This window comes from Ascaphus truei, chromosome 3 (assembly GCF_040206685.1).
Source record: "Ascaphus truei isolate aAscTru1 chromosome 3, aAscTru1.hap1, whole genome shotgun sequence".
Classification (NCBI taxonomy): domain Eukaryota; kingdom Metazoa; phylum Chordata; class Amphibia; order Anura; family Ascaphidae; genus Ascaphus; species Ascaphus truei.
The window spans coordinates 155,102,785-155,127,041 of record NC_134485.1 but is presented as its reverse complement, the minus strand read 5'-3'; the positions used below and the strand labels follow the sequence as shown (position 1 = coordinate 155,127,041).

General features: G+C 44.9%; 1 protein-coding gene across 1 annotated transcript in view; it reads right to left on the bottom strand.

Annotated features, from left to right (window-relative positions):
• Window positions 1-1,071: 1,071 nt before the first annotated feature.
• TSPAN7 (tetraspanin 7) overlaps window positions 1,072-24,257 on the bottom strand; it is a 494,015-nt gene continuing 470,829 nt past the window's right edge. Inside the window, exons 7-8 of the mRNA XM_075589681.1 lie at window positions 22,614-22,686; window positions 1,072-2,077 (exon numbers count right to left, since the gene is read on the bottom strand). Coding sequence (XP_075445796.1) covers window positions 22,618-22,686 — 69 coding nt within the window. The 3' untranslated portion in view covers window positions 1,072-2,077; window positions 22,614-22,617. The remainder of the gene's footprint in view (window positions 2,078-22,613; window positions 22,687-24,257) is intronic.

The window sequence follows — 24,257 nt, the reverse complement described above, 5'->3', positions numbered from 1 at the left end:
ACACACTTTTGTATGGGTATATATCTAACAGGATCACCATATCTGTGCACTCCCTTGAGAAAGGTCCCTCTGTGAGGACCGAAACGTCGGTGGTGTGCCACGTACTTCAATGTTTTTTTTAGCTACTACCTTTCTGTGTTGTCTCGTTTTTCCTGCACAGCTGTCCAGTGAAAACACCTTATCTATCTTACCTCTAAGGGATAAGCACCAACACGTACTCCAACTCCACGTTAGTGCCAACTGCCTTACAGATAGGAGAAAATATATATAAAAATATATATATATTCCAGCGTCTGGCCAAAAGTAGCGCCAAAACTTAAATAACGTGAAATTACTTAAAGATAATAGGGTTATCCTGAAAGGACATGATGTTAAGACTATGCTAATGAGCATTTTTGTATACAATTATTTGGGGGATTACGACATTAACTCAAGGAAAAAAATGTCCATTTCGGTTCTATGTAACGTCATGTTATTTTCCGTGATTTAACGGACTTACTGAATTTATGTCTATGGGAGTACCTTACTACATATTTTATACGGTCTACTTTCTAACTGATTTAAAAAAAAAAAATGAATGGCACTTTGGACCGTCAAAAGGAGGGTAAAAAAAGGAGTGTATATAAGATGCATGCTCTCTTTATACCTCCTGTAGAGTATGTGACCAATCATAATTTTGAGTGGTGCCACTTTTAGAAGATGTGCATTTCGTCAACACAAATAACAGAACAAAAAAAAAAAACCTCTCCTAATTAAACATTAGCTGAAATTTACAGTGCCCTTATGAAGTACCATTTTCTAGGGGCACATTGGGCTGTCTCTCTGACACAGCTTCCATCCATAATCCACTTTTGTTTCTGGCATTCGGGGCACCAGCCAAATGTAAACGCCCGAGGTGCAGACGTGCACTGTAAATGTTAATGCACTTCTACAATGAAAACTCAATTATTTTGGATTTTTTGTCTGACACTTATTGTTTACATTAGTAAAGAAAAGTGAATGGATCTAAATGCTTAAGAAGCATGATTGGAAAGTGTTATCAATCAACAACTGCAAAGTCAGCACTTTTTTCGTAGTTCAGTTTATTAATATGAATATCACAAATGCTCACAATATCAAAGCATTTTTTTTCTCAGCATGCTAGATGGACATTATAAAAAAAAAATATATATATTTATCTTCAAAAAGGTTTGTACGTTTCCACCTTTTGTTCTTACCTATAACTTATTTTCACATTGACCTGAACATATTATTTGGTTGCTGCACAAAGGAGAGAGGGGAAAAATAAAAACCTGACAAAAATGAAGCATTACAGCACAATTAGATTAGTTTTACATTAGTTTAGTTTTACACGAAGGATAAAAAGAAGCAATATTACACTGCTCTCACAGTAAGCAACAACAGCTTAGTAACAGGAAAACACAGGTTCTGGTTTGGATGCAAAATTCACTAGACGAAGATCATATAAGCAGTAGGCATACAGCACAGAGTGAGAATTCAAGCTGCATTATAAAGTTAGGAGTATGGATTCCATTCAAATCACAACATATTTTAAAATTACTCTTCAAGTATCGTCATATCACAGAATTTTTAATGTGGTATCCTTGTGTGATAAATGGTGAAAGAAAACAGAATTTTGCCTTGTAAATAAATATATACAAAAAAAAATTAGATCGACTATATTTTTTTTCTTCCTGATTTATTCAAATGTGTGCAACATTTAATAAACTGTTGGTAAGGGTATCTTTGTCCCTTTTCAGCCACTGCATGCACAGCCAGGTAGAGGCAGTTAATGGATTATCATAGTAACAATGTAATTAGTGTATGATTAGAAACAAATGTACAGTGCCATCATACGAAAAGCCTTCCTAAGGGAAGTGTGTAGTTAGACACTAATGAGGCTACTCCTCATGGCACAGTTGAACTTCGACGGATGGTTACACTACAAAATGGTACAGTATATAGTAGGGACCACAGAGCGGTAGGTGGATGTGTTGTGTGCTCTAACAATCTTCGAAAATCTTCCTTCTGAATTTCTTTCAGTTTCCGATTTCAAAACCAGCCCTCAAATTCATCCCTAAAGAAAAAGAAAAAAATTAGTGGGTATTTCCAGTGGTAAGATAATATATAAACACCTTCATGGGTGGTAAATGTTCGACAAAGAAACTTTAGCTGACAATCGATTATTTCTCTTGTGATCGATCAGCAAAATCCTGCTTCCCACGGTTCACTAAATGGCTGCCTTTTAGTTTCAAATCAATCTTTCAGCCACTATAACTCCACAGCCACAATGTATTCTTACATTATTTATGTAACAATATCTATTGTTACAGTTTGCAGCTCAAACTGCTGGGAATATTGACAACTGTCATTTTTTCCTCCACAATATTACCAAGATACGCCCTTTCCTCTGTTGCTCGACTGCAATAACTGTGACACAGACCCTCACTCTGTTCCATCTAGACTACTATAACATCCTGCTGTCTGAACTTTCTGCCTCTCACCCGTCTCCCCAACAATCTATCCTAAATGCTGCTTCCAGAATCACTCTACACTTTCCGAAATCTGTCTCAGCGTCTCCCCTGCTGAGATCGCTTTCCTGGCTTCCTATCAAATCCTGTATCACACACTCAATTTTCCTCCTCACTTTTAAAGCTTTACACTCTTCTGCTCCTCCTTACATCCCAGCCCTAATTTCTCGCTATACACCATCCCGACTCTACTCAAGGATGTCTTCTCTCTCTACCCCTTTTGTATCTAAAGCCCTCTCTCACCTTAAACCCTTCTCACTGACTGCCCCACACCTCTGGAATGCCCTTCCCCTCAATATCTGACTAGCACCCTCTCTATCCACCTTAAAGACCCACCTTAAAACACACTCGCTTATGGAAGCATATGAGTAGCTCCATGGCTGATAATTAACACCTCATACATTAACCCTGGCCCCTTGCAGACGCACTTACCAGAACAGCCTCCTACTGTCTCTGTACGTTCTTCCTACCAACAAATTAAATTGTAAGCTCTTCAGAGCAGGGACTCCTTTTCCTAAATGTTACTTTTATGTCTGAAGCACTTCTCCCCTTTGTGTTATTTATATTAGTTATTATTTATATGATTGTCACGTATATTACTGATGTGAACCACTAAATACATTAATGGTGCTATATAAAAAAAGGCTAAACACACAAGAGTCAAGATAAATGCAACTTGGGATGCCCCAACTCTATGGGAACAAGAGCAACAAACAGGAATAGTGGTGGGTGCTGCAAGCAGAAAAAAACCTAGTCAGGGTAACTGCATGTAGAACAGAAGGGAAGCTGAGCACACCAAAAGAAATGCAATAATTTATAAAAAAAGTTAATTTAATTGACTGATTACAGTCACAAACCATCCGACGTGAAGTAGGTGTTTGTACACCGAAACGTCGGATGGTTGTCATCAGTCAATTAAATTAACTTTTTATAAATGATTGCATTTCTTTTGATGTGGTCAGCTTTCCTTCTGTGCTAAAAGTTTGTATCCAGGGCTGAGGTAAGCCCTAAACGTTATCGGTGCTCAATGAAAACATAGGATAGATAAACAAGGATAGCTGAACATACCAGATTGATTAGGAATGGTGATTCTGAGCATCCAGTACCTAGAGGTATTGAGAACTTTAGATTGTATGGCATAGAACATATCCCTATGCCAAAAAGACGAGGCAATAGAGAAAATATTCTCAATAAAAGAGAGATGTTCTGGGTATTCACCCTACATACTCTTCATCCAAAAGGGATGAACGTTGAATGGAAACTCAAACATTTTTGATCGATTAAAATGATCATTCATATATTATATTCTCAAGCTTTCCTTCTCCTCTCCTTCCTGTCAGGAATCCACTCCTGGCTTTGGCTGGAGCCCTTCCATCCGGAGCTTTACAGGTTCCAGACAATCTATTCCCTGATTCTGCAATCACCTGCCTCCTGCTGCCTCCTGTGCAGCTCTGGCCTGATTGGCCACCTGTGCTATTTAGTGCCTGCCCCGCTTTCAGGAAGTGGCTGGACATACACTTTGCAATCCAAGTTGCAAGTACAGTAGAGGCAGCGATTATTCTAACAAAAACCAGTGGCAATTCCCCAAAAGACCCAGGTACACCCAGGTACATTCTGAATACATTTCCTTAAACTAGCCCCAGCATTTTTGCATTGATTAATGGCCTATCAGATTAACAGCGGGGGTCCCTGGCAGTCCCATTCAAACTGAATTGGAATGCCAGGGATCCCTGCTGTGTTAATCCTACGGGTCGTTAGTCAATGCAGAAATGCCTTAAACGTGCCTCAAACTAGCCCAGAACATACCCAGCACATACCCTGAATGTAACCCGGCTAATTTAAGGCAAATGTTAGAATAAGCGTTGCCTCTACTGTAACTGTGCATGTCACAGACTCCGTGTTTGGCCTGCTGGGCTCCTTGTGCCTTGTATCCTGCTTCCAGTCCCCGGCATCCCAAGGACTTCTTGCATAGCAGCCCCGGCACTGCTTTCCTTGTTCCAATGTTCTAGAGCACCATACAGCATTTTTTTACCTTGTTCCTGGCAGACTTCGCCTTCGCCGTGCTGTAGCGGCTACGCTGGTTTCCCCAGCGTTTCCTGTGGCGTGTCTGCACCTCTGGTTCCTGCTTCCTCCAAGTGGAGTGTACTCCTGGCCTTTTCCTGATGCACAGCAGCACCGCCGCTGCAGTGGCTTCTCTCAAGGTTCTAGCCTCCTGTGCTGAAGTACCTTCACCCAAGATTTCCTGTTGATGACCTCGGCTTGTTTCCTCGACCACTGCTCCTGTACCGCCTGCCTTGACCCCTGCCTGGATAACGTTAACCGTACCTTCTCCAATCCTGATCTGGCTATGTCTGATTATGGAATCCGCACTCCGGACCTGACTCCGTGGCTTAAGGTCGGTGTTTATGCATCCCCACCTCAGCCCCGCGGTCCGGTACCAGTTTGTGGCAAGCACGTATGTTACAGTATGTCCAGCCCCACAAACTCGGACCCCGCTGAGGTGGGGTTAAGCCGGTTCCCCTCTGAAACCCGGTCCCAGTCTGTAAACCAGCCCTTGTCTAAAAATCGGTATATATTTGAGAGACTGCCTCCGCCTGAAACCCAGTCCCTGTTTATTGGCCTAACCCCGTCTGAGAAACAGCTCCGTAAAGAACTCCTGATTAAGGCCCAGCGCCTTAGAGAGTTAAAACAGACTATGATTTCCTATGTTCCTGCCCCTGGCTCCCCTGTGACCTGGGAGAACGTGAATCCTGTGAAACTGGTGCAGACTCAAAATATGTTTCATGAATTATCCCTATCTTTGGACCAGCACATAAGAGAGCAGGATCCTATCCTTGCCTGTGACGCTGTTATGGGACTGCTTCCCTGCGCAACCAGTCCTGTTGCTAAACCCTTAGGGTTGCCTCCTTCTCATGGAAATTACCAAGCTGATTTTGTTCCTCTTAAGCCTAAGGAAGAAGCTGCCACGGTCCCTAGCCCTGATTTAACCTCCCTGTCTGAAAGCCGGTCCCTGTCTGAAAGCCTGTTCCAGTCTGAAAAACTTCCCCTTTCTGAGAACTGGTCCCTGTCTAAAACCTGGCCCGGTCTAAAAGCCTGACCCTGTCTGGAATGCTGGCCCAGTCTGAAAGATTCTCCCTAACCTTGGACCAGCTCATGAAAAATAATGATCAGTCCCTGGACTCTCTCTCTGCTATGAGACAGCCCCTCTGCACTTCACGTCCAGCTACAGGACTACTTGGGGTACCCCGATTTTCTTGGGATTCCCAAGCTGATGTTGCATTTCAGAAGTCTAAGGAGGAATTTTTCAAGTCACCAGTTTCAAACTCAAGTTCCCTTTCCTCTGACTCTAATGCTGTGCCTGATTTAACCCCTGCAAGTCAGCTCTGCGAAACTCCCATTGCAAATTACTACAGTAGCGACATCTTTTATTGCACTAAATGCCGGCGGCATGCCGGGATCTACCCCAGCTGCCGTCAGTAATAACCGCGCGCCGCCGCGTTTCCCCCACGCACCCCCCCCTCCACTTCGTGCGCAATTTACCCCACCTTCCCGACCCCGAACCCGGCTCCTGCTCTGCCCCTCTGCTTCCCCGCACCCCCGCTTACCTTAATTTGATCTCCAGGGGTGTCGGGGAAGCCTGGGGAAGCCGGGCGCGCATGTGACTGTGACATCACAGTGCGCCGCCACGCGCCGCGGCTACCCGCTTTCCAGACGCATGCAGCCGGTGGCTTTTACTCGAATAAAAGCTGCCGCTGCTGTATATTGCTGAAGCTACCGAGCCTGTTGGGATTTACTGCTTTCACCGCTCTGCCCTAACTAAAGTTCCCACTCCAGAGACCAGCATTCCTGTCTCTAAAACCTTTGCAGCACCTAGTGTTACCCCTCCAATTTCTCAGAAAGTTGAAATCCCTGCCTGTGTCTCTAAATCTCTTTCCTTAGAGCCTTCCTTTCCTGCATTGACAGATCAGGTTTCCAAGTCAAAGTTTCCTTTTTCTCCTTTCCCTGCAAAGTGCCTGTGACAGGGTAAATAAAAGCCACCAGCTATATGCCTGGAAAACCTATGTCTAGTCTGCAGTGCAGCACTGACTAGGTTAACTTCAGCTGGGAACCTCAGGACAATTAGTTGGATCCCAGCTGCCTAACCAAGGTGTGTTAAAAACCCAGGCTGTAGACACATGGTGCTGGCTGTTGAGGAGAGAGGAGTAAGCTACTGAAGAGATTACTGATACAAGGTCTGTGAGCAAAGTAGATGAATTATGAACTGTCTGTCCCCTGCATAGAAAAGGGTAGCTGCCTTATTTTTAGACTGTCTGCTAAAGAGAAACTGTTTTGTTTGGTCTGTTGAAGAAAAAGCCATTTTTTCTTTTGTTTGCTGATGAAAAGCTATTTTTGTTTTGTGTGCTGCATATCTTTTAAGGCTAAATAAAAAAGCCTTGTCAAGAAACCTGCGTGTGTAGTTGCATGTACACTGGCGACACACTTTATTCGAGCTTGGCTAGTACCACGAATTCGGGTATACCCGGGTGTATTGAGGTTTGTGACTGTTTTCTGCCCGAGTGCATTGAGTTATTTTCCAAGCAGGGATTGAAGCATTTTATTCCCGCTGGCTGCAATACTGCACAGTATATATATATATACTGCATTACAATTCATGAATTTATGCCATCTGGTAGACACGCGAAGCATTGCAGCCTATTAAATCCTAATCATTATCATTTAACAGATCAGCCGCCCATCAGCCAGGCATGAACCCAGGCTGGGAAGGCAAATGCAACGGGGCTTGTCAGAGGTGAGGAGTGGCGCATTCCAGGTATCTGCCAGGTACATACTGGGTATTTGCTCGAATAAAGTGTGTCGGTGCAGTACCCTGCAACATATGGTGTCAGAAGTGGGATTTTTTCAAAAGGCTCCTGCAGTTAAAGGGCCACACACACACACACACACACAAGAATGGAAGAAATGTTTAAAGAGTTTCTGTGCGAGCAGACCAGTCAGCAGGGACAGTTAATGCAGGAGCAGGCCCGGCTGCAAGTGGAGAGAGATGAAAGACTACAGGCAGCGGAAGATGAGCGGATTGCCAAGCTGCTGACCCATTTCCAAGGGTCTGCCAGTCCAGAACTTGCAAACAGACCCCCGATACTCCTGAGGAAAATGGCGCCGAACGAGGATCCAGAGGCTTTTTTACTGACATTTGAAAGAGTTGCCGAAGCTCAGGGCTGGGCTACAGATCGCTGGGCAACTGCTTTGGCCCCGCTCCTCATAGGAGAAGCCCAGGCCTCATATCAGGGTCTCCCAGCAGATCAGGCAATGGACTACCGACAAGTAAAAGCTGCCATATTGGATCGCTTAGGTCTGACCCCAGAGACCTACCGGCAGCAGTTCCGGAACATGAAGTACACCGCTAAGATGAGACCCCGGTTCCTCGCTCAGCGATTATTGGACTTGTGTACGCGCTGGATACAACACGAGGAGTGCACTAAAGAGGCAATTCTGGAGCAGGTGGTTTTGGAACAATTTCTACAAATAATACCCCCTTCCGCACGCTCGTGGGTAAAACGCCACGCTGCTGAAACCCTAGCTTTGGCGGTCTGACTCGTGGAGAACTTCCTTGGGGCTGAGCAGTAGGCGAGTGTCCTGGACCCGACTCCACCGGCACTTGCGGACGCCCAAAGAGGGAGGTCAGATCAATGGGGAACCTACGGCCCGTCCATATGCAACCGGCAACTCCAATGGAAGGAGCAGTCGTTCCAGCAAGGACGGAGTCCAAATGCTGGTCCCCGCCGAGACCCTCATTTCCTTCCGGATGTCGGCTCGTCGCAATATGAGAGGAACTTCCGAGGACGTCGCCCACAGGACCCACCAGATGCCTAGTCTCCAGTAACCGGTCCAGCGGAGCGCTATCCACAGCCCCCTCCTGCGAGGGAACCCTCTCCATGTTCCGCCTGCGGAGAACAAGGCCACCGGCATGTTGACTGTCCACAGATGGATTGTTCATTCAGCAGAACCGTCGCATCGGCCTTTACTGGAGAAAATTACAAGCCCTGGCTACTTCCAGCCCTGATTGGGGGAAAAACCATCCAGGCCCTTGTAGATTCGGGCTCTGGGAAAACTCTGGTCCTCCAGGAACTGTTACCGCCTAACGTGTGTTCTTTTGACTCCCCATGGAGCAAAGAATGTATACACGGCGATGTAAAACGCTATCCGATGGCCAAAATACGGCTACAGGTAAAAGGTCAGGAGGCTTACCTCGAAGTAGGAGTCGCTCCTTGGCTCCCTGCCCCCGTTGTGCTCGGTCAGTACTGGCCTTTCTTTTCGGACCTAATGGCCCAGTCTTTCACGAGGAGCCACCTTCTAGGTCTCAGGAGATCCCTGGAAAACTGTTCCCCTTCTCGGCAGACCTTTTTCCCAGTAGACACCGGGTTCAAAAGACTCGGAAGCAAAGACGCTCGGACAAACAGGACTGGTTGCAGAAATCTGGGTCTCAAGGTTACCATTCTAGTAGTCAGAGGTCACAAGTAATGGCTGGGGATGGCCAGAGGGAGGGGGATATGGGCTTTGGAGATTTACCAGACCTGTACCTCCCTGACTTTCGCCAGAAGCAAAGGGAAGACCCAGTCCTTGCTAGACAGTATGACAAGGTGGTGAAAATTGATGAGCAGATTGTAGATGCACAGGGGGTGATAGTGTTCCCCCATATTAAACTATCAAATGATATCCTATATAGGGTGAATAGGCAGACACAAACAGGGGAGGTCACCAGACAGATATTGGTTCCCAAGGCGTTTGTTAAATCTGTGTTCACACTAGCCCATACTGTCCCTTGGGGTGGTCACCTGGGCAGGATAAAACATTGGACCGTATTTCATCCCGATTCTATAGGCCAGGGATGCATAGTGATATTGCTAAGCTATGTACGGCATGTCCAGAGTGCCAGCTAACTAGTCCAAAAGGAAAAAAACTAGCCCCTTTGGTTCCTCTACCCTTGGTGTCAGTTCCCTTTGAGAGGATTGGGGTAGACTTGGTAGGACATCTAGAACCTTCTGCGAAAGGACACAGGTTTATCCTTGTAATAGTTGATTATGCAACAAGATATCCTGAGGCGTTCCCCCTGAGAACAGCAACGGCGAAACAAGTAGCCAACAAGTTGTTGGAACTGTTCTCAGAATTCCCTTCTAAGAATACCCTGCAATTTGTACTAGACCTTAGGAAGCGCCTAGATGTGGTCGGCCATTTTGCCAGGGAGAATCTTAGATCAGCCCAGGACAGTCAGGAGAGACATTACAATCAGAATGCTCGCATGAGAGTGTTTCACCCAGGAGACCAGGTGATGTTATTGTTACCCAGTTGCGAGAGTAAACTCCTGGCCAAATGGCAGGGCCCATTCGAAGTACTCCGCCGTACGGGTGATGTGAATTACGAGATCGCTCAACCAGGGTCCAGGAAGGGTAAACAAATTTACCATGTGAACTTGCTGAAACCCTGGAAGATGCAGCGGTCTCTATTCATCCACCCGGTGGAGGAGGAAACGGACTTGGGTCCTCAGCCTCCACGGGAGAACATCGTGAGTGACGATAAAATCCCAATGGGTAAACAGTTGTCCTCTGAACAAAAAGGGGACTTGTTAGCAATAATTACACAATTTCATGATGTTTTTTCTGACTTACCAGGACAAACTAACTTAATTTCCCATGCAATTGAGACAGCACCTGGGGTAAAAGTACGTTCCCGTCCTTATCGGTTGCCTGAAAGTCGTAGGGCTCTGGTAGAGAAGGAGATACAAGAGTGATTGAGGAATCATGCAGTGAGTGGTGTAGTCCACTAATTATGGTCCCTAAACCCAATGGGAAGGTAAGATTTTGTGTCGACCTCCGAAAGGTCAATGCGGTATCCAAGTTTGCCGCATATCCGATGCCAAGGGTGGACGAATTAATTGATGCCTTTGGTAACGCGGAATATATATCCACGCTGGACTTGACAAAAGGATACTGGCAAATACCCTTAGAGGAAAAGTCCAAATGCAAAACAGCCTTTGCCACTCCCATGGGTTTATACCAGTTTGTGACAATGCCATTTGAACTGCATGGAGCCCCAGCCACATTTCAGAGACTCATGGATAAAATACTGAGGCCCCATAGGAATTATGCCGCAGCCTACCTAGATGACATTGTCATTTATAGTAAACACTGGCGGCCCCATCTAAATAGGCTGAAAGCGGTCCTCAAATCTCTAAGAGAGGCAGGGCTCACAGCCAACCCTAAGAAATGTGCCCTGGGTAAGGCGGAAACTAGATACTTAGGGTATGCAGTGGGAGGTGAAAAAGTAAGGCCACTAGCCAACAAGGTAGTTGCCCAGAAAGAAGTTCCGACCCCCCAAACAAAAGGGTACGCTCTCTGCTGGGTTTAGCAGGGTACTACCGGCGGTTCATCCCCAACTATTCGGAAGTGGCAGCCCATTTAACGGACCTCACAAAAAAGTGTGCCCCTACACAAGTGGTATGGTCAAGGGATTGTCAGAGAGCCTTTGAGGACATAAAAAAGTGTCTATCAGAGGGTCCCATCCTTAGAAGCCCAGACTTCAACAGCCCTTTTATAGTGCAAACAGATGCATCAGAGATAGGGCTAGGAGCAGTGTTGTCACAACAGTTTGAGGGAGTTGAACATCCTATTCTTTTCCTGAGTAGGAAATTGTTCCCAAGGGAAAAAAACTACTCAGTGATTGAGAAAGAGTGCCTCGCAGTAAAGTGGGCATTCGAGGCTTTGAGGCATTACCTGGCAGGAGTCCATTTTACTTTGGTGAAGGATCATGCTCCACTGAAGTGGTTAAATAGTATGAAGGATTCCACTGCTAGGTTAACTAGGTGGTATATGGCCCTCCAACCCTTCTCATTTGAGATTCAGCACAGGCCGTGAAAAGAGAACGCAAATGCTGATTTCTTTTCTAGAGAAGGGGTGGATGATCGGGCTTCAGCCGTGCGTAGCCCCAGCCACACACTAACAGGGGAGGAATGTGACAGGGTAAATAAAAGCCACCAGCTATATGCCTGGAAAACCTATGTCTAGTCTGCAGTGCAGCACTGACTAGGTTAACTTCAGCTGGGAACCTCAGGACAATTAGTTGGATCCCAGCTGCCTAATCAAGGTGTGTTAAAAACCCAGGCTGTAGACACATGGTGCTGGCTGTTGAGGAGAGAGGAGTAAGCTACTGAAGAGATTACTGATACAAGGTCTGTGAGCAAAGTAGATGAGTTATGAACTGTCTGTCCCCGGCATAGAAAAGGGTAGCTGCCTTATTTTTAGACTGTCTGCTAAAGAGAAACTGTTTTGTTTGGTCTGCTGAAGAAAAAGCCATTTTTTCTTTTATTTGCTGATGAAAAGCCATTTTTTCCTTTTGTTTGCTGATGAAAAACTATTTTTGTTTTGTGTGCTGTATATCTTTTAAGGCTAAATAAATAAGCCTGGTCAAGAAACCCACGTGTGTAGTTGCATGTACCCTGCAACAGTGACAAATTCCTGTTATTGCATCTAATGATTCTCCAGCACCTCCTGTGTTAACCTGTACCCCTGTTAAAACCCCTGATGTAATAGCAGCCTTCCCTTTCTCTTATTCCCCTGTAGTATGTGATATGTCAATCACTAATGTTAAAACTCATGCTTTAAACAGTACCTTCTCTAGGTCTGAGTTTTCTGCCATTGCATCTAAAGCTCCAGTTTCTTGTTCAATGTTATCTTTGTCAAAGTTTTGTAATCATGTTGCAGTACCTAGCAGTAACTCTCACATGCCCATTTCAGAGACCAGTGCACTTTTCTCTAAACCCTTTACAGGAGCAAGTGTAATCATTGCTGCCCCTCAGACATGTAAGATTTCTACCTTTGACTCCAAGCCTGTATCTTTTGAACCCCCCACAGCATTTGCCTCTCCTTTTGCTGTTTCTCAATCTACCACTTCAGAGATCAGCCTTTCTGTCTCTGATTCCTTTGCAAATTCTCAGTTCCGTTACTGCATCTCACATTTTCCAGCAATTCCTGAGTTAATTTGTGAAAGTTCCAAAGCTCCTGATGAAAAAACATGTTTTCCTCCCTCTGCCTCTCCTGTAGCATGTGATTTACCCTTCATAAAAACTCCTGCTGTAAGAGGTGTTTTTCCTGATGTACCCGCAGGGTTAAATACACCTAGCCCTGTTTCTAAGGTTCCTGCCATGAGGATACCCCCAGGTTCTGTTATGCCTATTGTTGTTCCCCAATTTTTCCCTTCAGAGACAAGCGCAACTTCCTCTGATTCTACTGACGCATCTACTCTGCCCCTTGCTGTTTCACAGATATCCACTTCAGAGACTAGCGCAATGCCTTCTGACTCAATTAAAATACCTAGTTTGGCACTTGCTGCTTTTCAAGGACTCACTTCAGTGACCGGTGTACCTTTTTCGATTCCCCGTGCTCTGTCTAGGGTAGCCGCTGCTGTCACTCAGCCATGCATTTCTGGAACAAACAGACACATCACTGACTCTCCTGCACGTCCTGTTATAACCATGGATGATCCTAAGATTCTCACAGTAAAGCATCATCCTTCCATCCCTATCCCCCCCACAGTACCTCATGTTACCTCTGAATCTGGGATTCCCACTCTTCAGGCAATACTGTTTCCCAGTGACTCCTCCACAGTATATGAGGTACCCGTTTCTGACTGCATGACTGCTACTGCAAATTTAGGATTATCCCTCATGGAACTTTCTGTACTACCTCATGTGTTCTCTCTGGATTTCACGTTGTCATTATTAAAGACTGCAATGCTCCTATTGGACTTCCTTGCCTTGCCTGAGGTGCCCGTCCCTGCTCTTGTGCTCTCACTCTGGACACGGGCATGCTTCTCTCTGCTTTTTCCTTCGTGCCTACTGCGTTCTATGTAGATGCCCAGACATCAGACCTGATGTTCTCTAAACCTCACCTACCTAGGGGTGCTGAACCGAACTGATTGCAGTGCCACTGCTTTTCCATTTGAAAAAAGCGGTCATTGACAAACGCCCTCGGCGCAGTTCTACAAATATACCCAGAGGGTTCAGAAATAATTCAATGTCGCCCAGACCTCTGTGGGATCCTATCACTGCTCGTCCGGAGGCCTCTCGTGAAGGGTGGGTAATGTCAGGAATCCACTCCTGGCTTTGGCTGGAGCCCTTCCATCCGGAGCTTTGCAGGTTCCAGACAATCTATTCCCTGCTTCTGCAATCACCTGCCTCCTGCTGCCTCCTGTGCAGCTCTGGCCTGATTGCCTCCTGTGCTATTTAGTGCCTGCCCCACCTTCAGGAAGTGGCTGGACATAGACTTTGCAATCTAAGTTGCAAGTAACTGTGCATGTCACAGACTCCGTGTTTCGCCTGCTGGGCTCCTTGTGCCTTGTATCCTGTTTCCAGTCCCTGGCATCCCAAGGCCTTCTTGCATAGCAGCCCCGGCACTGCTTTCCTTGTTCCTGGCAGACTTCGCCTTCTCCGCGCTGTAGCAGCTACGCTGGTTTCCCGAGCGTTTCCTGTGGCGTGTCTGCACCTCTGGTTCCTGCTTCCTCCAAGTGGAATGTACTCCTGGCCTTTTCCTGATGCACTGCAGCACCTCCGCTGAAGCATCTCCGCTGCAGTGGCTTCTCTCAAGGTTCTAGCCTCCTGTGCTGAAGTACCTTCACCCAAGATTTCCTGTTGATGACCTCGGCTTGTTTCCTCGACCACCGCTCCTGTACCTCCTGCCTTGAACCCTGCCTGGATAACGTTAACCCTACTTTATCCAATCCTGACCTGGCTATGTCTGATTATGGAATCCGCACTCCGGACCTGACTCCGGGGCTTAAGGTCGGTGTTTATGCATCCCTACCTCAGCCCCGCGGTCAGGTACCAGTTTGTGGCAAGCACGTACGTTACACTTCCCTTTCCCCTTCCCCCCCCTAACCCCCTTCCTCTCCCCCCTCCCCCCCTTTCTTTCCTTCCCCATCTTCAACCCATTATCTTTCCTCATGTTCTCAAGTTGGTATTCATATGAAGTTTTCTTCCTTTGTTCTTTCTCTATATCTATTATTGTTGTTCCATTATTATGGTATTATGAATTTGAATAGTTATTTATAATTCATAATATTTATTATGACATTGGTTTTTTCTTGCATATGCTAGTTTTTTTACTTAGTTTTATGTGGTATGTTTTTTTCATTTGCTTTGTGTTTTGTTTTTAACCATGATTGTCTGTTTGTTTTATAATGTTGTTAGTTTCTACACATGTTACATCACAGATTAGCTTCACTGACAGCTGCGGCTGCCATTGGAGCTTACGTAACGCTTTGTGGGTGTACTCATTCATTCAAATTTGCAATTGATTTATAACAGCTGTGGGTTACCCATTATAAGTGTTCCTCTCTATCCTGGCAGATTACTCTTTGACAAAGCGCCCTGTGCGTGAAACGCGAGTACCTGCCAGGACTACCCATGTGTACAAAGAGAAAAGAAAAAAATACGTGGGCCTATCAATTGGTCCGTGAAACACTCAACTAACTAAAAATAGAAATAAATGGTGGATGAATTGAACCTTAAATATATAAACACTTTAAAAACAATAAATAGTGATGTGATATGAACCATTCAGGAGCATCAAGGGTCTGGCTCTAACTATGATACAAATAAATTATACAAAACGGTATGTAATGCCAAAAACCCAATTAAATTTGCAGCTTCCAATGCAAGGGACCCAAGTCCTTGCTGAGATATAGAAGGAAAAAAGAAAAAAAGAAATGGGAAGCGCAGAAATATGGGAAAAAGGCAAACAAGCCACTTTATAGATGATAAAAAAAACACATTAATGATATATAATAAACCAACAAAATAATGATAAAAGTCTCTGCAAATTATTGTCCAGGACTACCCATGTACTTGTTTTTTAACCAATAAATATATATTTTTTAGTCCTGCATCTACCCGTTCATTTGGGAAGCTGTGCTCCGGTTTTGTCTCCATGGGACCTCCTCACTTCCCTTCTGTGCTATATAAATAAAAACATACATACATACTGCTGCGACACATTTTATTCTAACTTTTGCCAGCGGTAGGCCGGGATTTACTCCGGCTGGCGCCGGGTCTAGACCGCGCGCCGCCGCATCTTCTCCGTGCACCCCCTCCACTCCGCGCGCATTTTTGTCCCCCTTCGCGACCCCCCTGGCTGCTCCTGCTGTGCCCCTCTGCTTTCTCGCACCCCCGCTTACCTCACTTCAAACTCCAGGGGTGTCGGGGAAGCCGGGCGCGCACGTGACAGTGACGTCACAATGACGCGCGACAGGCCGCGTCACCACGCTGCCCGCACGCATCCTGCCGTGCGGGAAAAGTAAGAATAAAGTGTGACGCCAGTGTACATACATACAAATGACCAGAAACAGAAAAGTGTTACAAAGATCTTACACTGCTGGGAAAGTGTATAAAACCTTTGATAGAAAATCAAAGAATTATCAGTATAATAAAACTCATTAAAAATGGCATTAATATTTGAATAATTTTGGAAAAAATAGTAAGAATGATCTAATACTACAGAACTAATTAAAAAAAAACATGTAGAATATTGCTTGGATTGTGCTTTTAATTTTGTATTTTAGTTTCATAATGTCAATCATGTACAGATGCAGTGGCCGTTATCCGACCATTTCTCGAATTGGTTTCCGAGATCTCCCCGAAATTCTTTCAACATTTGCAGCGGCAGACTAATGGCCCATCGGATTAACACAGCGGGGGTCCCTGCTGTGTGAGTTATACTGGGGTCTACCTGTCTGTAAGAGATGCGCTGTAAGAAATAGCTTGAATCAGTAACTCTAACTGCTCACCTTTAACAGGCAATAACGGCGGTTTTATTTAATTTTAACACTACAGTATTGTAGCAGGAGGTCTCCGGAGCAGAACCGCATTGATTTCAGGTCCGGGGACCCCCTACTTCCCGAGGTACAGGCCCCGTTATGGGGAGCCGGTACTGCTGCGACACACTTTATTCGAGCAAATACCCGGTATGTACCTGGCAGATACCTGGAATGCGCCGCTCCTCACCTCTGACAAGCCCCGTTGCATTTGCCTTCCCAGCCTGGGTTCATGCCTGGCTGATGGGCGGCTGATCTGTTACATGATAATGATTAGGATTTAATAGGCTGCAATGCTTCGCGTGTCTACCAGATGGCATAAATTCATGAATTGTAATGCAGTATATATATATATATATATATACTGTGCAGTATTGCAGCCAGCGGGAATAAAATGCTTCAATCCCTGCCTGGAAAATAACTCAATGCACTCGGGCAGAAAACAGTCACAAACCTCAATACACCCGGGTATACCCGAATTCGTGGGACTAGCCGAGCTCGAATAAAGTGTGTCGCCAGTGTATACCCGCCATGCTAAAATCCTGGGGGTCACGTGACCGTGGGATCTAAACAAAGCAGAGGGATACCGGCAACCCATAACGGGGCCTGTAACTCGGGAAGTAGGGGTCCCCGAGGCTGAAATCAACTTTGTTCAGCTCAGAAGACCCCCTGCTCCCACACACTAGTATCAAACACCCCCACCCCCAAAGAAAAAAAATATCACCACCCCCTGCGCTCTTCCCCAAGGCATTTAATTTAATGCCGGGCGATCGCGTGAGGCCTCTGCAACTCTCAACTTACCGGGATTCAGAAGTGTGGTGACAACGCCATGGCAACGCGACGGGGCCATGTGACATAAGGTCACATGACCCGTCACTATGGCAACACGGCATCATATGATGCCGCATGGTCACGGTGTGATGTCACGACCCCACTGCGTCATTTGACGCTGGAAAACAAGGTAGGTGGGCGCGAGCACCAGGGGGAGCAGGCAGGGGAGACGCAGCGCTAATAGTTTGCGCACACCTGCCTTAGAGGATAGTTGCTAAGGTAATGAAGCTGCTTACATTTTATTTTTATTCATAGTGTGCGTGAGCAGGGGGTCTCCTGAGCTGAACAAAGTTGATTTCAGCCTGGGGGATCCCCTGCTTCCCGAGATATAAGCCCCGGTATGGGGTGCCGGGATTCCCGCAATGTTAAAGGCCTCCGGTCACGTGACGCGAAGGATTTTAACATGGCGGGGACACAAGTACCCCATAACGGGGCCTGCATCTCAGGAAGCAGGGGGTCCCGAGGTTGAAATCAATGCAGTTCAGCTGTGCTCACGCACATTATGAATAAAAATAAAATGTAAGCAGCTTCATTACCTTAGTGGCTAGTAGGGACACTTACTGTGTTAATCCGATGGTCCATTTATTCTACAGAGGACCATCTTGGATCAGGACGCACTATAGTGCGTCATTCAACCTGATAAATGGTCGGATAATGGCCGCTGCATCTGCATATAGTGCATTATAGAGATGTTATACAAGACATATTACAGGGAGGCTAAATAATATAAATAAGAAAACATGAGCTAAACATTGGGGTTAGGAGTACCTACCCCAAAGAGCTTAAAAACAAACTAGTGGGTTTGAGAGACAGATATACAGGTGCGCCGACGAGTATTCTAAAACTTGCCTTAGAAAATCTGGGGCTATCACCAACAAGATCCAGGTACATGCTGCAACATTTCAGTGACATTTCTGCAGAGACCAATGGCCCATCGGATTAACACAGCAGGGGTCCCTGGCAGTCCCATTCAGTTTGAATGGGACTGCCAGGGACCCCCGCTGTTAATCCGATGGGCCATTACTCTGTTTGCAGAAATGTCACTGAAATGTTGCAGCATGTACCTGGGTCTTGTTGGTGATTGCCCCAGATTTGTTTTAGAATACTCGTCAGCACTACAGTACTGTAGGTACAGATATATGGGAGTGCAAAATGTATAGGGCAAGGTCAAGAGAACAAGTGCATACTGTAGGTAGTGGATAATGTAATCATGTTATAGCGCTACCGAAATGCTAAATAGTAAAGGTAACTTTTCAGGTGGTTCTTGAAGATAGGAAGATAGGAAAGCTTGATCTGTGGTGAAGGAAAGCGTTCCAGAGGTTAGGGGTGGTATAAGATAGATTTGCAGGTGCAGAACAGTAGTAGAAAGGCATGCGACAGAAACAAGACAGTATTAGTCGAGAAAGTACATTGCAAGACATGAGTGCACAGAGATGAGGAGGGCAGAGGCGTTAAGAATTGGGTGAAATTTAATACGAAGCTAGGCAATGAATTTGAGGCGGAGGAAGGCAGAGATACCCTCTGTCACGGGAGACCAAGCTTTTTAACACTTTACCATCTGGATCCTTTGATTGAATAAAGCATGAGATAAAATAAATTGTGATTTATTTACATGAGAACACACACCGCTTGAATTACAAAAATATCACAAATAAACACTTATGGGAACAGGGCAAAACGAAATAAAATACTTTCAAAACGAAAGTCCACGAAATCAGGTCTCCAGGTATCAATTCCCAGGAGCAGGGTTGAAACACAAGTGGGAGACATGAAACAGGCTTTTGGCTAGGGGCGCAGCTTGTGGTCCCGGTACCTCCGCCAAATGAAATCATTTCATTCTGCCCTTGCAGAATTCGTTAACAAGTCCTTGGATCTTACGAAATCCTGTGTGGGGTACAAATCTTTGGTTATGATGAAAAACGTCTTTTGTATTGCATGCTATCCTTTCAGATGAAAGAAGAAGAACGCTCACCCGACGGCCTGCACAGGCTTATAATACCCTCCCAAGCCTACACGGGCAATTGGCAACCCATCTTTGGCGTGGGAAGCAAACTCCCACCTATAGCAAGGTTGCCAATAGTTCCTGCAGATAGGAAAGCTTGATCTGTGGTGAAGGAAAGCGTTCCAGAGGTTAGGGGTGGTATAAGATAGATTTGCAGGTGCAGAACAGTAGTAGAGAGGCATGCGACAGAAACAAGACAGTATTAGTCGAGAAAGTACATTGCAAGACATGAGTGCACAGAGATGAGGAGGGCAGAGGCGTTAAGAATTGGGTGAAATTTAATACGAAGCTAGGCAATGAATTTGAGGCGGAGGAAGGCAGAGATACCCTCTGTCACGGGAGACCAAGCTTTTTAGGTTGCCAATAGTTCCTGCAGCCGGGCAAAGGGCGTGTCACGGCAGGCTAAGGGTCATGCGCTAACTTCACACTTTACCTGCTTAGCATACCTGGCCAAACCCCCCTGCCCGGCGACAGAATGTCTACCCTCCTTCAGGATAACCTCACCATTTGCTAGGCAAACTGTTTTAATTCACTTTCCGACACTTCACACTTGGACCGGGTCAGCATCTATTGAAGCTCAGGACCTCTGCAGACATCCTGGAGCCATCTCCATAAGGCTGTGTAACATCAAAAGCGTCACATCATAAGTGTACATCAAAAGTGTCTACAAGAGTTAATTTTGGAGTTCATATCTCTGGATGTTTTATTTCTATCTTTCTATCTTTAATCAAGGATGCATTCTGAATATCTGGATTAACATTCTGATTTATCTCTTCAAACAGGTATGTGTCATTGAGCTGCATTCTACCAACCAGAGAAATTAAGATTTAATTGGCTTTTGGGGTATGTGTCATTGAGCTGCATTCTACCAACCAGGGAAATTAAGATTTAATTGGCTTTTGGGGTATGTTTGTGAGCTGACTCCTACCAATTGAGAGAGAAATGATAATCTAATTAACTATTTTGTATGTCTGAGTTGATTAGACAAACCCCTCCATTAAGTGTTAGTCAAATGCATGTGAATAGGGTACTTAAGTCACTGTAGCATGGCTGTTAGCCATAAGGCTGTGTAACATCAAAAGCGTCACATCAAAAGTGTCTACAAGAGTTAATTTTGGAGTTGAAATTGGAGGTGAAGATTGGAGGAAGATCTGGACTCTGCATTACAACTTTGCCACTGTGAGACATTACCTTTTAACATCTGTGATTTATTTGTAAACTTTTATCCTCTAGTACCTTGGAACTCTCTCCTCCTGCATCTCACTATGCCCTCCCTATTGCTTTTTCTGTTTACTAATTCCTTAATCCTTTATGAACATCTCTGTTCTCTCAGACTTCCCTACTCCCCACTGCACCATTATTTATACACCTGTCTCCCAACAGCTTCTTTACCCGTCAATACAAAACACCCACACAAATCCTCTATTCACACCCTCTATCTACTCCTTCCTGCTGCTGGGGATCTCCCCTAAGCCTGAAGCCAGACATACACACCTGATCTCACTCATGCCTCCCTGCCACCTCTCCCCCTGAAAATGGTGTTAACCTTTTCATTTAACACTGACCTTCCTTAAATTTTACCCCACAAATCAAGCATCCAAATAGCCTGCACTCATGGATATTGTCCCACACTCAGTCACTCCTACCACCCATTGTGACCAAGCACTGCCATCTTCAGCACTTACTCCCTCACCTGCTGTCTCTGTAAGTTTCCCATTAAACCTCTTAGACTGTAAGCTCTTTGGAGCAGGGATTTCCTTTCCTATTGTCTGATTTTGCTGCACTATTTGTATATTATAATTCCCTGTACTGTATTCTTTTTGAAGCGCCGAGTACACTTTTGGCGCTACATAAATAAATACAATACATCTCCACAGGGTGTCTCAGAACTCCGCACCTTTCAGTATGCATAACTCACTCTGGAATAGCTTATCATAAATTAACCTGGTGCATCCCTAATGTATCCAGGTTCCTGCCTGGCTGACATGTAAATTCCCCAAATCCCATAACTTTTAATATGTCAAAACCGGGGCTATTCCCAGTTATGCTTTTATACACAAGTTAAACATAATAAAATCATAGCAGTCTTAATGAGTACTCTCTAACACTTTGCATACCAAAAATTAGAGAGCTACGACCTTCCTAACTAAAGTTATACAGTTAATTGTGTGAGGACTTTGATGTGGTGTGTGGTTTTAACCTTTCTCCCGGTCTGTGGTCAGGAACTCAATGTAGCAATCCTGATCCAGATCGATAACCGCAAATGCACTTATCCAATTGACCTTAATTGGCTGAGCTAACCACAGCTGACAATGTTACAATTCGGAACCACTTATCTAACCACAAGTCAATTATCCACTTGACTCTGTGGTTACGGCTTTTCTCCTGCTTTTCTTGTGGCTAGCCAGTGAGACAGTGTTGAAAATGCCTAAACCACAAGAGCACTTAATCACTTAACCCTTTAAAACCGTGTTAGGAGCTGCTCCCTCATAGCTGGCCCATTTTAAACATTGTTTATACATTTAGAGGATTGCAGCCAGCATTGGACTGCAGAATTGACACTTCATTGTTACTTTTTTATGACTCAGGGGCACCCAGCCGGGAATATCACCTTTATTTCATGGCATGTGTACCCCTTCACCGTCATACCCTCTCAGATATTTTATTAGTTCCAGCCACAGAGATATGTAAATTAGAGAGCGTTGAGGTAAGTACAGTAGTACAGTTGCAATTATCAAACCGGGAGAGATTAAAAGCCTGGGCTAGAGTGTGTTAGTTCGGTCTAGAGCAGGGGTAGGGAAAATACAGTCCTCAATGGCCACCAACAGGCCAGGTATTAGGGATATACCTGTGTCAGCACAGGTGGCTCAATCAGTGCCTGATTCAGAACCAATTGTGCTTTAGCAGGGATATCCCTAATACCTAGCCTGTTGGTGGCCCTTGAGAACTGGAGTTGGCTACCCCTGCTCTAGAAGGATAGAGGATAGAATCCTAGCGATGTTGTGAATAGAGAAAAGGCCAGACTTACCAGCAGTATGAATATGAGAGGAAAGGGAGAGAACTAAAATCATCCAGCAGATTTCCAAACCATAAAATATTGGTGTCAAATAAGATCTTTGTGTCTCACTCTACAAGTGTGAGACGTTTGTGGTTCATCATTCAGCAACGTTTAGGTAAAGAGCTCATATCAATGCCATTGTTTTGCTTTTAATGTCTTGATATAATATATGTGGAGGTGTCATTGTACAAGTTGTATTGGGAAAACGGCGGCTTCGGACAACATAGAAAAAGGCCCTAAGTCATGAAAAGTAAAAGCTATTCAAAGTTTGTGAGCAGAGGTGGAAGCAATTGGTGTCTTAACAGAAACATACACACAAAGAGAAATCTACCTTGTTACACCATCTCGTACTGATTTGCCGTGATGAACCGAGAGAGACAGCATGCCAAAAGCATTCCAATCAGCTGTACAAGAGAAAGGAGCAAAATACATCGGTTAGGCCTGAATTCTGAACCCAAGCAAAGAAGAATTCTCTCTCATTAAACTCAGCATACAGACAACATGATTAAGATAACATTTTCATAGCTTCTGCAATTTCCATGCAATCTGTCATTTGCCAATATAGATTTACACAAAGTGATGTATAAAATAATTAAAACAATGTAATGTTTGAACGCTATACTGCATATCAAGTGGACAAGAGAGATGGGAGAAGCAACCCCCAGCGATGCTAACCAGAGTAATGTCCATGTAAATACATATTCAATGTATGACACATAAAATCGCCTTCTTCTTTGCTGATAGACAATTTTATAAAGCCCGGTGAACAGTGTCCCACGCAATAAATGGTGTATATGTGCTTTGAAATCCAAAACATTAAAAGGCACCACTTAGTATGCTTACTCAAAAGCCTTGTGAACAAAGTAAGTCTTAGATGAACTTGCAGTGGTATACTTAGTAGCCAATAGTAGCAAAAGCGTGGCGAGTATAAACAAATAAATGGTTCCTCACTCGATACACCGTGGGACTCCGGGTATTGTCGGTGTGCTCCTACCAGGCAAGATCAATGAAGGAATGGAGTGAGAGAGGTGGTGCAGCTGCCTTGGAGACAAAAACATGAACCGGACTGCTGTCTTCTTGGTACAAAAAATTACTTTAATGGCACATTAAAAACAGCAAGAGAAAACTCTTACGCGTTTCATCAAAGAGTACAAAACACTGACAGGTAAACTACATAAATACCCACAATACCCCCCTCTGTCCGTGACGTATCGGCACTCAAAGTATGTGAGAAAAAACACCCCACATCTGATATGTCCGTAGCTTCCTCTTAATCTAAATCAAAGGTGGGGATATGCAGCACAGATCAGGGGGATTGCGGGCACATTAAAAACAGGAAAAACAAGTAGACAGAGGATGGTGTAATTATTCAACGTATGACAACCCATACTAAGAACAATTTGTTAACCTACAGTATCACAACATCCAATGTCTATCATAAAACTTAAAAAAAATATAGCCTGGCCTTCGGCAGCTATGTATTCTTCTGGGCCTTTCCTCTGTCAGTCCTGTTAGAACAGGCAGTGGAAAGGTTAATTCCTTCAGTTGGTCTGTTTTGCATTTCAGCTCTGAGTATGTAGCAATATTCAGGGGCAGGCCTAAGCAACATTTGAATGTGTTAATCCAAAGGGTGGATATGGGTTGGAACACCCCCTGATGTGTGAGCCAATCGGTATCCAGCTTTGAGTTGTAATGATTCAAAGCTAGAGACACTCCCTGAGGATATTCAAATTGAGACATATTCCCAAATTCAGTTTAGTGATCAGTTAGTCTAGAGAGAGAGCTGAGAGAGATAAGAAGCCAAGAAGAGGTCTCCCCCTCTTGCCCACCTGGGCAAGGAGGGGGGGAATTCAAGCTGCTATGAGCAGAGAGGCAGAGATTACACCATGCCCTTGATATCATGCTATATTCTGTCTGCACACCTATGCTGAATAAAGATCCACAGAAAATAAGCTGCTTACCTGTCAGTGTTTTG